The following is a 15,982-nucleotide window of genomic DNA, read 5'->3' on the forward strand; positions in this document are numbered from 1 at the left end:
TGTTTATTGAAGGGCTTCTATGTCGTTTGACGTATTCAACACAATCTATTCACCAAGGCTGCGTTGGTTAATTCGCTCTGGAACTCTGAACTCTGAACTCATGGAACGCCTCTTGTCCAATAGAATCGCTTGGTCGCTTTGTGACGTCGAATCCAGTGTGCGCGCGCACCGGCGCTCCCAGAGCAAATGTACGAACGCACCCGCTGTCCGGGTGTTGAACAACACAGTGTATTATATATTATTATAGTGTAACTACTATTATATAGTGTCATTGCCGATCAATGATCAACGTCGTTATATAGAGAAAATTTATGAAATAGGGGTTGATTCACCAGATCAGTCATACGTCATCTCCCTGTCATCTGGGATTTGTAGTTCTTCAGTTGATTTGCCGTGGTCCTAACGTCTTCACCTCCAGTCCCCCCAACAGCGTTTGCTTTCGTTTCTTCTTTGAACATTTATCTCCCATGATTACAATAGAAATACCATGCACAGTAGTAAATAAGAACAATGTTCCATTTGTTCATTTGCTTTTAATGAAGTGACTCTGCAAAATGACAATAATCAAACAAGTCCTGAGCAGGGCGAATGCAGGTGTACACATTAGAACAGTAGTCTATCCAATTCAGTTTCCGGTGCGTGCACCTAAATATATGACCGTAGTGCAATATTCCCTATCTCCCCCCGAGCCTTTAACACGACTACAATAAAGGCTGAAACAACAACAAGCCTATAGGAAGAGAATAACTCAAGTGTCCGTACAAATCACAAATCAACAAGCAAAATGCACAACACGACACAACGCCCATATAACCTAGTAATGTCAACCCATGGAAAAGTCTCTGTGCCAGGCAGGCACGCAGGTCGCCCTAGCGGACCGGCGTAGGCCTGACGGCGGCGGCGGCAGCGACGTGACCGGGACTGGCGGGGAAGAGACCACTGTGGCCCCAGGGGCCGGCAGCGACATCTGGGGGACGGCACACCCTGGCGAGTCTTGAGCTGGTGTCACAGGCGAGGCGGATGAGGGGTGTGTCCCACGCCGGGGAGAGCCCGCTGATGGCAGCGCCAGCGGCGGGGCGGACCCAGACTCCGATACGGGTATTCCAGGGCCGCTTGTGGGGTCAGGCAGCCGCGATCATCATAGATCGATCGGGGCGGAAGCTGGTCATTGCGAACCGGGTAGAACTTGCGCAGGAATCTCCTGTTCCGAAGTGTGATCCTGCCCAAGCCGTCAATCTTGATCACGTATTGATCGTGCTGACGCACCTCCACGACGCAGCCCGTCCTGTCCCATTTGTTGGGGTGGGGTCCTGTCTGGTTCTGTACACGGACCAAATCCCCAACTACGAGCGGCGGAAGGCGTTTAGTGTGCTCCGCCCAGGTGCCCGCTGTGCGGATATGGCGTTTGCGGAGGGCCTCCTCCCTCGCTGTCAGTGTCTCACGCCAAGTTTCATGAGGCCTGTATTTTCCGGGGGCGATCGGGATGAAATCGCGTATCGGGCGGCCGAACACACACATCGCTGGGGAAATCCGGGTCAGGCGTGTTGCGGTACTGCAGTATCGCCCTCTGCACGGCGTCAGTGTCGAGTTCACCCTTCGGGCCAGTGTTGTCAGTGATCAGCCGTTTCATCGTTTTCACCCCTATCTCTGCACGGCAGTTGCTGTGGGGGAAAGCCACTGATGAGAGGCGATGGTGGACCCCCCATCTGCGCAGGAAAGACCTGGTCTCGGCGGAGGTGAACTCAGGCCCCCCGTCTGATGAGAGCTCCTCAGGTGTCCCGTATGTCGCGAAGGCGCGACGTAAGTGGCTTATCAGGTCGAGAGCGCCACCCGATGACCTCGAGACGATCGGCCAGTTCGAGTAACGGTCCACTGTCACGAGGTAGTGTACACCTCTGTGCATGAAAAAGTCTGAGCACACCGCCTGGAAGGGGTAAACGGCCGGGATGGGCGGGGTCGGCGGTGCCCCAGGTTGTAAAGGCGCCATCCGTTGGCAGTGCTCGCAGTTGTTCCGAGCGGTGCTGATGTCGGCTGACATGCCTGGCCAGAACACAGAGGACTCCGCGCGGGCGGTCATCATCGAGACGCCCTGGTGGGCAGCGTGTAGGGCACTCAGTACCTCAACGCGGAGTGAGGGCGGTATGACCACCCTGTCCTTGAACAAGACCACCCCGTCAGTGGATGTAATGTGGTCACGGTATTGGTGGAAGCCACGAATTGTCACAGGCATCCCGATCCTTGACTCGGGAAAGCCGTCCACCGCCATCTCCTCCAACGTACACATATCGCTGTCACTGCTGGTGGCATCCCTGACGCGGTCCCATGTCACTGATCGCAATGACTCCAGCCCCGCGGCGCACCATGCCAGGTCACCATCCTCGATGTCGTCGCTGTCCTCCGGCTCAGTTTGGCGTAGGAGAGACAGGATGTCAGTGTGCGTGCTGGGCGAGAGGTAGGTCACCGCGGCAGCGCTGTCGTCCGGAAGGTTCATGAGCGGTGGTCGAGAGGTGCCGACCGGCCTGCGTGACATGGCATCCGCCGCCTTGTTCTTCATGCCCGGGACATGTACGATGCGGAAGCGATAACGCAGGGTCTTCTCCTTGAGGTTCCTGAGGCGGGGGTTGGGTACATCGTCGAGTGCTCTGTCTGTAAGGAGTTTCAGCAGCGGCTTGTGGTCAACTGCTATGATCAAGTCCTTGCAGCCCAGCACAAAGTAGCGCACCTTGTCCAAGGCGTCTGCGACTGCGAGGGCCTCACCCTCTACAGGTGCGTATCTGGATTCCGCTGCATGCGTGAACCTGCTGCCGACCAGGGTTATCTTCCATCCATCAGTGCAGCAGAAGGGCAGTGCTTCTGAAACAACCAGAACCCAATGCCCTCCTTCGACCAGTCTGTGGCGAGGCACGTCGGCTTGGCCTTATCAAAGATGCGGACGCCACGCTCGATCTCCTGGACGATCGTGTCCTTCGACTCGCAGAATATGTCCTCCAACTCCGGGGACCATTCGAAGCGTGCCCCACTCTGCAGGAGTTTCCGGAACGGCTGCATACGTTCAGCCATACTGAAGGCGTAGGCCACTTGGTTGACCAGTCCAAACCATGACCTGATGTCAGTGATATTGCGTGGACGTGGGAAGTCGTGGATCGCCTCCAGATAGCGGCTGCATGGCCGTACGTCGTTCATGGTGATCGTGAAGCCTGCAAAGTCCACCGTGGATGCGCCGAAGACGAACTTCTCTGGGTTGAGGATGATTCCGTTCCGGCCGCATACATCCAGCCATTGTATTGCCTGGAAGTAACTCTCCTCGATCGTGTCAGCCCACAGCAGTGTGTCATCCACGCATTTGGTCTTGCTGCCGATGTCTGCAACCACTTCGTCGTACCTTCGTGAGTAACCGTCTCCCGACGCCATATACCCTTGCAGGGCTGAACGGTACCGGTAGCGCCCCCATGGAGTGATGAATGTCGTCTTGTGGCGGTCATCGTCGTGCAGTGGGACGCTGTGATAACCGTTCCACGCGTCGAACACAGTCTTGCGTTTCCCGCTGGGTACACGTCTCGCCTGGTGGAAAGGGGACTGTGTGTGGTGGGTTTCACGGAACGCATGCTTGTTGAGTGCTTGGAAGTCGACTGTGCGGCGTGGTTTGCCGTTCTTCTTGGCACAGATCACCATGCGGTGACACCACGTCACCGGTGTACCGACGGGTACCTCCTCTAACACGCCAAGGCGAACGTCCTGGTCGAGGCCTGCCTTCACCTCATCCTGCCAGTGTATGGCCACGGGGATGGGGGTGTGATGGGCAACTGGTGTCGCATTCTCATCAAGCATGAGACGGAGCGGCGGGCCTGACATCCTTGGTAGGGGCTGGTGGGGGCGCGTATTGAATGTGCTCTGAGCGTACGTTTTGAGTAAGTGCTCGCGTAGAGCTTCCCTGTTAGCTTCGGTCGCCGGCATGGGGAGCGTGGTTGACTTGGCTGGCGGCTCTGCACGCCGTGGGCAGTCACATAGTTCTGAGGCCGCCAGATTCACCTCCCCAAGTGTTGGGAACCTGTCCGAGATCATGCCCAGATCCACGCAGGCTGAGCGGGAGAGGAATATGCGGTCTGAAGTGTCCGTCACGTATGCAATTTGGCGTGTCTCCAACCTCCGAGCGTCGTTGCTGTCACCGGCGAACCTGACCACCGCGGCACCAAGAATTCGAATTCCCTCGTTGTTCGCCGCCCTCATGGTCATGGATACGGGAATGAGGTCCTCCGTACTCAACCCCATGTGTTGGGCGACCTTGATACCGATCAGGCAGCTCTGGCATCCCGTGTCGGCCATGGCAGGCAGGGTCACTGCGCGGGTGCGTTTCAGGAGGTCAAATCCCAGTGCTCTGTAATCCTCACGTTCGACGGTGAGGGAGAGGTTGATGTAAGGCTGCGGGTTGGATGTACGCTTCATCCACTTGTCACACATATCGTCGTATAGGTGGTGAGCGAGGGGAAGTGTGTGTAGCTTGTCATCCGCGCTGGCCACAGTGAGCGTGCACAGCTCGACGAAGGCTGCCGCCTGCTCGTCGCCCACCACATCTGTCTTCTCAGGTGGAGGTTTGGCCGGCCGGCTACCCAGGCAGACCTTCTCGAGGTGATTTTGGCGGCTACATTTCCGGCATGTCTTGCCATAGCCGGGGCACTCGTCACGTCTGGTGCGCCATATGGATGTTTTTCCGTGGCCCATCCCGCCGCAGTAAACGCATGCTCCGTCAGGCTTGGCCTTCGGTGTCTCCAACCTGGTGGCCCCTTTGGTGCGAAGGTCCTGCTGTTTCCCTCGCCTATATGAACTACTGATCATATCTGTGCTCTGAGGGTCGAGTAGGCGCGATGCTGAGCGTTTCCCGGACTCCTTGGCTTCGATACTCTATCATGTCCTTTAATGGCATGTCCTGGTTCTTTTCGCCAAGCAGGTCGAGCTGTATTTCTTGGTCCGCGATGCCGCGGGCGATCACGTCACGTAGTATTTCCTCTGTGAAGTTATTGATTTGATCACACCCCGCCTTAGTGCAGTCCATCTCATATTTGCATGTGTCTGCCTGCCCCTTCAAGCGGGCGTGGAATGATCGGATGGGCTCCTCATGTCCCTGTCGCATGTTAGATAGGGCCACCCAAGCCACCATGGTGTTTTCCGCACGAACGGCGAGCGCCTTCATGGCCGCGAGGACCTCTCTCTCATCGCTGTCTACCAGGCTTCTGCCTGCAGCGCGAGTGAGGTCTTTCCTCAGATCCTCCTCGCAGCACTCTAGGAGCTGTGTGACGATGTCGGGTCCGACCAGCTTAGTGCCCCTCTTGTATTCACTTCAGCGGGTTACGAAGTATGACCAAGTCTCTGCCGTCCCGGCCAGTGCTATAGAGGGGCGCCTGAGTTTCTCCATTTTATTGTTAATGCTCGGCGCTCTGGGGACTGCAGCGTGTACTGTTGCATGTATGTTCAGCATGGCCACTACCACTGCTGCCTCTTCATGTCTTGCTATATAGTCACAGCCTTCGATCGGGCAATCCACTACTACAGGTGCCATTAGTACAGCTATTCAAAAAAAATAAATCTGTTAATTACCAGTTCTGTTCTTTGACGACATGTCCGTAGGCTATTCAGATTCCCGGGTGGCGTTATTTGCCGATGTCCGTATACAGATTCCGGGGTGGCGTTATTTGCCGATGTCCATGTGAGTCGTTCGCGGATACATGCGTCTTCCTCTTTGCTGGATTTGTCTGCTTGACTGCATCACGTTGTTTGATTATAAATAAGAACAATGTTCCATTTGTTCATTTGCTTTTAATGAAGTGACTCTGCAAAATGACAATAATCAAACAAGTCCTGAGCAGGGCGAATGCAGGTGTAAACATTAGAACAGTAGTCTATCCAATTCCGTTTCCGGTGCGTGCACCTAAATATATGACCGTAGTGCAATATTCCCTAAGTAGCACTAGTCGATAGCCGTTATGGGTGAAGGGTTAGTAGGTACTAAGTAGTACCTTAGTAGGCTAGATCAAATGAAGAACTACAAATCCCAGATGACAGGGAGATGACGTATGACTGATCTGGTGAATCAACCCCTATTTCATTAATTTTCTCCATATAACGACGTCGATCATTGATCAACAACGACACTATATAATAGTTTGCCTAACTGGCCATCGGATTTGGGCTCCTAATATCTAAAAAGCACTACGGCTTTCTTATTTTATCGGATTAAAGTAGTGAAGACCAGAAATTCCCATTGACCGCCAGTCAAACTTCTCCCCTTCTATCACCCCAAAAGGGGCGTGGACATTCTGATGACAGGGAGATGACGCGCAATTGCTCTGATGAATTGGGTGGAGTCAACCCCCAGTGGATATGTTGAAACTAATGCTCACGTCTGTGCTTCACAGAGTCATGGAGTCTCTGAACCTCCTGCGCTATCTGCTTATTAGAGACAAAGAGTGGGAGAACCAGGTAGGTAACCACCATGAAGCTATTGATTATTATTCTGATCAAATACACATTTTACATTGTAAAATGCCTACAAAAGAAGTCTCTGCCTCCAGAAAGTGTTATTTTGACAAAATGAGCATGTTTGACAATGTATTCGTAAGACTGTTGCCTGATCTTCATCCGGTCAATAGGCTAGGTGCACGATCTCACTACTTCCTGAAAGGCACCTGGCATGAACATATCCTGTCTCACTCTATTGGTTTAATTGATTAATCAGCTGTGCACTGTGTGTTCCAACGGTTTACCGCACAGCTGATTAATCAATTAAACCAATAGAGTGAGACAGGATATGTTCATACCAGTTGCCTTTCAGGAAGTAGTGAGATCGTGCACCTAGCCTATTGAATTGACCCTCATTGACCCTAAACTCTTTGGTCTTCAGACAGGGATCTGGACAGAGCTGGAGAAGATAGAAGACAACTACGTGAAGCCTCTGCGCGTGGGGCTGAACATGTCCAAGGCCCACTACGAGGCCGAGCTCAGGAGCACCAGAGACAAGAAGACCAACACCAGAGGTTAGAGGACACTCTCACAGGCTTCTTCTTCTTCGGCGTATGGGTTGTTGTTTCCTCTCCACTCCACCAGGCTCGGGGCCGAGGGGCTACCCTTTTACCACCCCGGGACCTGGTTGAGGGGCTCACCCGGGCTTTATTTCCGACAGACCATGCATCCCGTTGGGTGGGTGGTACACCGGGCTATCCAGGGATAACATGGTCTGCGGTTTGGTCCTCTGCTCCACACAGGCTGTTCTCGAACCAATGAATATATCGCACCCATTATTTTGAGTCAATGATATGCATCTATACACTTTCTGCAGCCTATACATATTTGTTTACGACTCCAGTTGTATTTGCATTTGATCATGTGATCTGAATGTAACAGCATTGTGGTTGTTTGCAGAACCCCAGTCAGAGGAGTCAGTGTGCTCCTTGACCGTGGGGGGCGAGGAGATGCCAGACATGACACCGGAGGACCAGCTCCAGGTAAAAATGTGTTGATACAGTATATCAATAAAACACCTTATACTATTCCATCTAGACTCATTGGGAGTGAATCATATTTTTGTAATTATGAGAAAAATGTCCAGATGTACCTTGTCTGTTCTAATGATATTGTGAGGGTTTGATCCCAGGGTGGTGGTGGTGAAGGATTTGGCATAACTGTTCTGTATCTGTCTTTTATAGGTTCTGCACGTAGCTATGCACACGTTTGACATGATGGAGAGCGTCTTGGCACGAATCGAGGAGATCGTCGAGGTGAAGGACAGACCCTGAGCAGCAGCTTCAGAACAGTTCCTATATTACAGGACCTTTTGGGAGTGTTCCTGCAGGCACACTGGACATTTAATGTTGCAGGGTAGGATAGAAATATGATCGAGGAGGTCAGCAAGCACTCTGTATGGTTTCCCCAACTCCAAAAGTTTTGATGTTTATAATGACAAGTTGAGTCAGAATTCCACTCCAGTACACCAGGCTACTGGTATACTGTAACTGATGTTTATGATGAGGTTACATAATGTGTAAATCTAGGGTGTATTATATTTTACTGTTACATGAATGCTAGATTAAATGCAGTTAATCTTTTCTTTCATGGTTACATTTCCAAGGGCTTTGCCATCACCATTTTTCTTGACTTGTCGGCTTTTTTCTTTTTCTTTACTCCGCACAGACCTAACTCATAAGGCACTGACATGTAATAGATCGTAACTGTCCCTCCTAAAGACCTCCTCATCCCACTACCCGCCTGTACAGTTTTTCTACTATAAAAATAAATAAATACAAATACTCTCACAGAGTCCTCATTGTAACTGCCAATGGCCCATGGTCATAGCAGATTACTTGTTCTTCTTATGATGACTGATGGGTAGATGATTCACTTACTGAGACAAATGTATTTGTTGTAAGTCACTTTGGATGCCAAAAATGTAAATGTAATAGATGTTCAAATATACAGTAAATAAACTCCAGCCTTTCTAACCATGTTGTAAATGTCTACATTACAAACATCAGTCCTCGTGGTTGATTCATTGCAACATTTATTCATAAATTACCAGTTAGATAAAAAGGACATTTTACAGGCACAAGGAGGTCTCCGTTCGTTGCACAAATGAATGGGTAAATCAATTAAAACAACACATACATGCACAAACGTTAAATGAGAAATTCATACCTATTCAAGTTGTGTTACATTTTTGAGATTGGAATGGGGACAATCAGCGGTGACAACATGCCAGCAATAAAACAAGAAAGAGAAATTAAGATATTGAACAAACAAATAGTTCGATTCATCATTCATCAAATTGAGTCCACAAGACCTGACCCTGGAACAGACCTGACCCTGGAACAGACTCAGAGGTCTATAAATGAATGAATGGTCTTTAGTCTATAAAAGGTCTATGGTCTTTAAAGAGTGGGTGCAGCAGGGCCTGTTGTGCTGTGATCCGTGTGGCCGGGTTCAGATCCATCAGTCTGTCAAGGAGGTCGTAGGCTTCATCAGGCACCGTGTCCCAGCCCCCTTCACCACCCCGGGGCTCTGCTTGGCTCTGGTCCTCCTGTAGGTGGAGCTGCTTGGAGTTTGACTCCTCAAAGGGATATAGAACGGTGTCTTTTGGGGCTTTGTGATGATGGGCAGTGGTAGCGTCTCTGTTGGACTGGGAGAGTGGTGTAGCCGTGTTGTCTGGTGACGGTCTTACGCCTCTCAGGGTCTCGCACAGAGTTCTCAGGTCCTGACGGGGGAGCTGGCGGCTGCACACCACTGCTTTACCTGTGGTTGAACCATGGTCAGTGTGTATGGTCATAGCCACTGTTTTATTTATCAATTGGGTTAGACTGGTTTAACAACTTATGGCTACAATCCACAACAACAGCTATCTAGGTAATCTAATTTGACTTTGAACATACTTCTAAAAAACAATGAGTGGGCCCCAACAGCAAACATTTGACGTGTCATCTTAACAAATTTGCTATGAACATAAGTGTTCACATTCACACTTGTCAGGATGTGGTCTAGTAGAAAAGACACATGATGGGCTACACACCGAATGCCTTCGCAGCCTGGACGGTCTCCCTGGAGCCACGGATCGTCATGATCTGGGTGAGGGCGATGAGGTCATCGTTGGCTTTGAAGAATGGGTATCGGCCACTCAGCATCGAGAGCAGGATCACACCAGCAGACCAGATGTCTATGGCTGCAGGCGACAACAGAGAACATGTTGACATGTCATCAGTACAATCATGAGGCATATAAACCCCTCAAAAAAAGTTCAGAAACGTTATTTTTGGTTGATTAATCCTCCCCTTTAATAATACCAATTGGTATTATATGTTATATCGTTGGAAAGCCTGATTAGTCACCTTTACAACGAGGTACAACTTGTAAGGATCATGCATTCGTGGAATGAGCAACACAGCTAAACGTGTGGGTAGCGGCCCAAAAATATTTGCCAAAATCCCCTATATTCTTCTGTCGGTATACACTCTGTGTCTGGGTTTCCTTCACTTACCTGTTCCCTGGTTGGGGCACTTGGTCAGGACCTCTGGTGCTCTGAACCCTGGAGTGCCAGCCCTGGGAGCCACCTGCTGTTTCCTATAGAAGTGGAAGTAGAAACAATGTTAGCCATTGTCACTTTGAAATGTAGATTAACTCAAACAGGATTAGTCAAGAGCTCATTTTTACCATATGAGCTATACATTTTTACTCTACTTTCCTAGCCCTTCAGAGTAACCTGTTGTGACGGCTATCAGTAGCCTGGTTGTCAGCCAATCCTCAGAGGCCAAAACTTTGAGTTTTGTACTCTAATAGTCACATTATACTTTAAAGATTTTCCATAGTGACTTTTTTGTTTGTTGTTTCAAAACCATCCTAGGGATGTGTTCATTGTTTCTTTTGTTTGTGAGGCATTTGTTTGTTAGTTCTAATTCTGTTTTGTCATTACTATAAGACTTCAAAACTGTTATGGCCAAATACATATCTTTAATTTACTCATACCAACTGTAATTTGTTACTTCTTCACCCTCGAGAACAAGAAAGTAACACCTGTCTGCATATACTCAGTTCAAACTATGAAACCATGGAGACATGACCAGACACAGTTGGGTTTGGATAGATCACATTTAGGGACATGTGTGTCTGTCTATGTGCTGACCTGGACATGCAGATGTTGCAGACACGGTCAGTCATGAAGCAGTTGCAGGTGAGGCCCAGGTTGACAGCGAGGGTCCTCTGTCTCTGGTTGCTGGCAGCCGTCCTTGCAGGTAGGGGGCGCCGGTTGGCAGGGGCAAACTTGCGTGTGGTAGGGTCTTCTGTGTTAGTGGGCTTAACCAGCTAACCCAACATAGACACAGAGGATTATGATCTGGGAAGAGTCCTTATATGTGCAGTTTTGCCATGGAAATCTTGCAAACATATCTGATTTATCTGATATATAATCAATAATGAGATGCATAACTCTCAATAGATACATGTTGTGTAGTTCCACTAAGTCAGACTCTATTCAAAAGGAGAGACTGACGGCGCACCCAATGTTTTCTGCGGATGGGAGGCAGAATCCAGCCAGTGAATTTCAAGCAGCATTATTACCAAAATAAAAAGCAAAAAAAGCGGAATTATGCCACAGAAAACTTCATGTAACGTAATGTCTTCATTTCGTGTGATGCGTACAAAACGGGATGTAAACTAGAGGGGGGTAGGGTCATCGTGAGTGTAGCTGTACCTAAAACGTTTTGAGATGTGGTTGTCTTGGTGACAACTTGCTCCATCCTGCGCCCCCCAGAGTCTCAATCAAGAGATGATCGGATTCTTGGATCGGATATGACGACATGTTGTGTTGTTAGTTCTGTTTAATTTGGGAAGACAGGCCAGGCTGAGATCGGATGTTCTCACCTTGATCTTGGAAGCTTGGATGGTTTTGGTGGGGGCAGAGGTGCAGCTATTCAGGTTCCTCTCTCCAAACACTGCCCGTGGTGCTTTACCCAGGCCTGACAGCTCCTGGTCAAACAGTGCAAGGTCAAAGGTCAAAACACAAGGTCAAAACACACAACAACAAAAAAAAAAAAGGTTGCCAAATACATTTAGTAAGAGCACATTACAGCATCACTGTAAAGGTCTAGAAGTCAATGAAAAACAAGCCTATGACAGTATGACACCACTGTAGCCAGATGATTCAGTGCAGGAGGATAAAGAGCTAGTACAGACACCTTGGTGTGTTTAGTGTGGTTGGTGGTGGGGAGTGAGAGGACCCTCTTAGCCGGTGGTTTTATGGAGGTAGACGAGGAGGAGGTGGAGGTGGAGGAAGAGGAGGGGTGAGGTGCTGGGGCCTTAGGGTGCATGGTGGGTGGAGGTGGTGGCTGTAGGGGGGTGGTTGATGGTGCCCGCTTCCCCAGTGACGCCTCTGGTTTTCCTGTGGAGCCCGGAACCTTCAGGGTGGTCTTCTGCCTCACCACCTTCAGCAGCGCAATCTGGGTGTCGGCCGCGCCTTGCGCCAGGCCAAAGTCCACCAGGGTAAACCTGCAAACCACCATAGAAACATACTTGGGAACTGGCAAGATGGTGTCAATAACAGTTTTAGCTGGGATAAGCAGCTATTGAAAAAGAAGAGGGTTCTTGGTGCATGACTTAGGGAACAGCCCGGGCATGCGGTCGAAAGGTCACATCATTTTGAATCCATCATTTACTACAAATTGACTGTACTTTTATCATACTTTAGATTAAAAGCTTCCTTCTACCTCAAATCATAATGATTTCATTTCAAAAATAATTCTTCAAGTTCTGAAGTAAAATAAGGAATTGAAGGTCAAATGTAAAATGTGTCCAATGTGATATCATCATATCAATCTTGAAAATCTAGAATACAAAATAAAACACAGGAGAAAATAAATGGTTCCACAATCATTCCGAAGCATTTTCCATCTGGTTGAGTCATTTTTTTTCAACCCCGAAAGAATGTATTAAAAAAAAAGTTCTCGCAGGCCTTACGTCTGCTTATGCCGATTGTACAGGAAGTTGTTAGGCTTGATGTCGCGGTGGATGATGCCAAACTGGTGGACGTGTCTGAGGGCTTTCAGCAGATGGTAAATGTACTTCCGTACCTCCTCAAAACTCAGGGAGCTGATCATTTCCTACGGTAAGAGAGATTTCCATCATATCATTTAAGTGTCACGCCTCATGGAGAGAATAACACACTAAATAAGGTTACATATCTATGTAATGTGAATCCATGGCAACTCACCACAAAGGGTTGGTGCTCCATGTAAGGCATAACAATCACCACATGGTCATCTTTTCTGTAGCAGTAGGTTACACCCATGACGTTTTCTCGCCCACTTGGAAGACAAAACAACATCGCTCATATAAAAGTGTATTGCCTATTTAATCCTATTCATAAATACTTGTGGTAGATGACTTTGTAATGCTCTATAAGTGAAGGGCTGGACCAGTCAACGAGAATCAGTCATTTCGGAATATGAAAACCACTATGGAACCACAAATCTTACTGAACAGTATAGTGTTAGGAATAGACAGGTTAGACAGCGTACTGGCCTAAACTGTGACCTGTATCTATCACAGAACACATCGTGACGTTAGAATTATAAGGTTCTATCTCAATTTTTGTCAAAATTTACATAATCTGATCCATTAGGTGTTTATTAATGCCTGTGTGGTGTTATTTTTAAAATGTTGACATTTTTGAGTTAGTAATTCATAAAATACAAAGGTTCCATCTCACAAAACATAATGGAATGTAAAAACTTTGACGCTCAATATCTCTGAACTACCCTAAACGGAGATAGAACCTTATAATTCTAAGCTCACGACATCCCATAAGCACTAGTGTTGATACTACACCCTAAAAGGGCTTGCACTCACCCAGCCACTGTGAGACACTGGAGCTCGGCCGCAATCCGAACAGGGTGGCTGGTGGGGATGAGGTGTTTCAGGGCAAACTTCTCCCGACCCCCATTGGCCATCTGAGCCTCACCCAGGTACACTGAACTGAAAGTACCTGAAGAAATAGGTCTTATTAGGTTAGTGGGCTTGCTTCAGGGTCCTTTTCTTAATCTATTTCTCTTTTATCTGTTAACACGGTGGAATGTTGATCTAGGCCAACATTCTGTAAGCTCCATAGTTACTGGAACTAGGGATGGGAAGGATTAAATGACTAACCTTTGGGTGACTTGCTAGTCGGCAATGAATGATATTACTTTAGAAATTGCCATAACTAAACACTCAAAACACTCACACGCTTTCTTAATAATTCTTTAAAAAATGTGCGATAGTAGTGTGACAACTAGCCTAGACACTAGGTATATCTATTGCCAAATTTTACTTTTGCAAGATAATATCCCAGAGTCTACTGTACCAAGCTGATCTGAGTCAGGTGTTCGCACTGGAACATATTTTTGACGGGTCTTTGAAGACAGAATAGAATACATTTAATTTTCATATTTATTGAAAAGGTTGCCAGCAATGAATAACAGACAGTAAAATAGACACAAAACATATTTTAAGTTATTATTAACAAACAATCAGTTGTAGAACAGAAAAATAGAACAGAAAAAGTGGATCTGATATTCGACATGGCCAGTTAAAGCTTCAAGACGAGCTAATACAAGACTCGTTCTAAGTACTAGGCCATTTACTGTTCCCTCTGTATATGCTACTCTAGGCAATATTATTGTAAGTGTGTATTATTTTCACTGTTATGCAGATGACACTGAACTCTATATTTTGATGAAACGAGGAGAAGTACCACAGTTGGACACTTAAGAAGGGACCATTGGGATCCTATGAGACATTTCGAAATTCATCCTAACTTTAAAATGTGTAGACATTTACGTAGAGTAATGTAGAGCATTACTCAGGGTTAGTTTAGGCTACATTCTCGGCATGGGGGTTACTCTAAAATTGTCACTCGAAGAACAAGCAAAATGCAGTGTGTATACATGTTATATACACTTTGACTTTGATAAAGTTTCATACAGTTTCATACCTTCACCAATCTTGTCTATAATGCGGAATACTTTGGAGAGCTCAGGAACAGCTTCATACAAGCACTCAATGTCCATTTCGACATCCCCTGGAACAAAATGAGTGAAATAATTAATTAGTAATTTCTCATTACAATTCCTCAATGGGCATACCAGATTGGGTGAGATAATACTCACCGTCCAATCAAATCACAACCTAAAATTTACCTGAAGAGTATGAAGCATGCTGAGTATTTGGGGAACGACCAGATAGATCTGACCATAGCAGGGTATATACAGGAATCTTGAGGTTAATTTCAATACCTTTCTAAGACTTTTTAAAGACCTTGTCAATATTTCTCCAGACCTCACCGCCACTAGGGGGAGCTGTAACCGTTTACATCAGTGACACTTTTAACTTAACAGTTAGTTTGCAACAGACTAGACCACTATCATACATACAACACAATCTCCGGTTCATCTTTCTAATTCAGAAAAATATCTACAAAATTCAAGACCTCATAAAATCGTGATAAGACTTTTTAATACTTATTACGGGTCTTGATTTTCCCAAAATGTATTTATCAACTTTTAATACTTTTCAAGACACCGCGGATACCCTGCATAGGCCAAATATGGACCCAGTGTATTCTTTAGTGACTGGCTTCAATATACTTTCGTTACTCACAAATGTACTGGTGTTGCTAGAGTGCTGACTACCTGTTAACAGGGGTCTAAGTCATTCTAGATAAACACTCACTTGAGATTGTGTTTCTTTCGTCGGCTTGTATGTGTCCATCTGTGCTGTTGTTGCAAACTGGAGACACTTCCTCCATTTCATCTGAGGACTGTTGCTCTGATGTATTAGACAAGTTGGTCAAGTTTCACTTCATTGAAAAGCTGCCTTCATCAGTATGTAGTCAGGAGAAAGTTGTAGGGAAAAAACAATCCCAAACCGGTTAAGTAGCTCGTAGTAGTAGTGGCTATTCTTCACACCGCTATCCGCCGACACAACAGGACAACAAACTCCGCGCTAAAACAAAAACTGACGTCATGTCCTTATCGTTCTGAGCTCCGCCCATTTACTTCCGGTCATGTAAATGTATGTAAAAGTATCTTCAAAATAAGAGCACCAAGTTCAACTTTAATAAACAGCGTTTGAGTTCAGCAATTTTTAAATAAAACATTGTGATACCATCATTTTCCATTCATGTTTTAACTCGCGCTTTTATTTTGAAGCCGCGAATAGTGCGAAAACTAAAGTTTTTAGTTTTTGATTTCTAGCCTGGTCAATTTTTGTGTTCCAGGGGTATTTCTGACAAGATTCATAGGCTCATACAAAAAACGTTTATTAAATAAATGCAATTAAATACATACATTGTATTGCACCTAGTGAATGTCCCTACAATTATAACAGAATTCCCAATGTGGTTGATAAAACCATCAAACAAACAGTATAAATAACATGCAAGGTAACATTTTCCAAATTCCCACAAAACATTGAA

At 47.0% G+C, this 15,982-nt stretch overlaps 1 protein-coding gene across 1 annotated transcript; it reads right to left on the minus strand.

Annotated features, from left to right (window-relative positions):
- Positions 1–8,890: 8,890 nt before the first annotated feature.
- Positions 8,891–15,318, minus strand: cdc7 (cell division cycle 7 homolog; the record flags this gene model as incomplete). Its single annotated transcript, XM_080543193.1, has 11 exons — positions 15,238–15,318; positions 14,501–14,587; positions 13,378–13,513; positions 12,740–12,833; positions 12,487–12,629; positions 11,709–12,018; positions 11,395–11,499; positions 10,658–10,836; positions 10,016–10,098; positions 9,551–9,700; positions 8,891–9,276 (listed from the first exon to the last, which is right to left on the minus strand). The coding sequence occupies exons 1-11, from the start codon at positions 15,311–15,313 to the stop codon at positions 8,891–8,893; spliced, it is 1,749 nt and encodes a 582-aa protein (XP_080399319.1). The 5' UTR covers positions 15,314–15,318.
- Between the last annotated feature and the right edge of the window lie 664 nt (positions 15,319–15,982).

This window comes from Nansenia antarctica (genome assembly GCF_963989245.1).
Source record: "Nansenia antarctica genome assembly, chromosome: 12".
NCBI lineage: Eukaryota > Metazoa > Chordata > Actinopteri > Argentiniformes > Microstomatidae > Nansenia > Nansenia antarctica.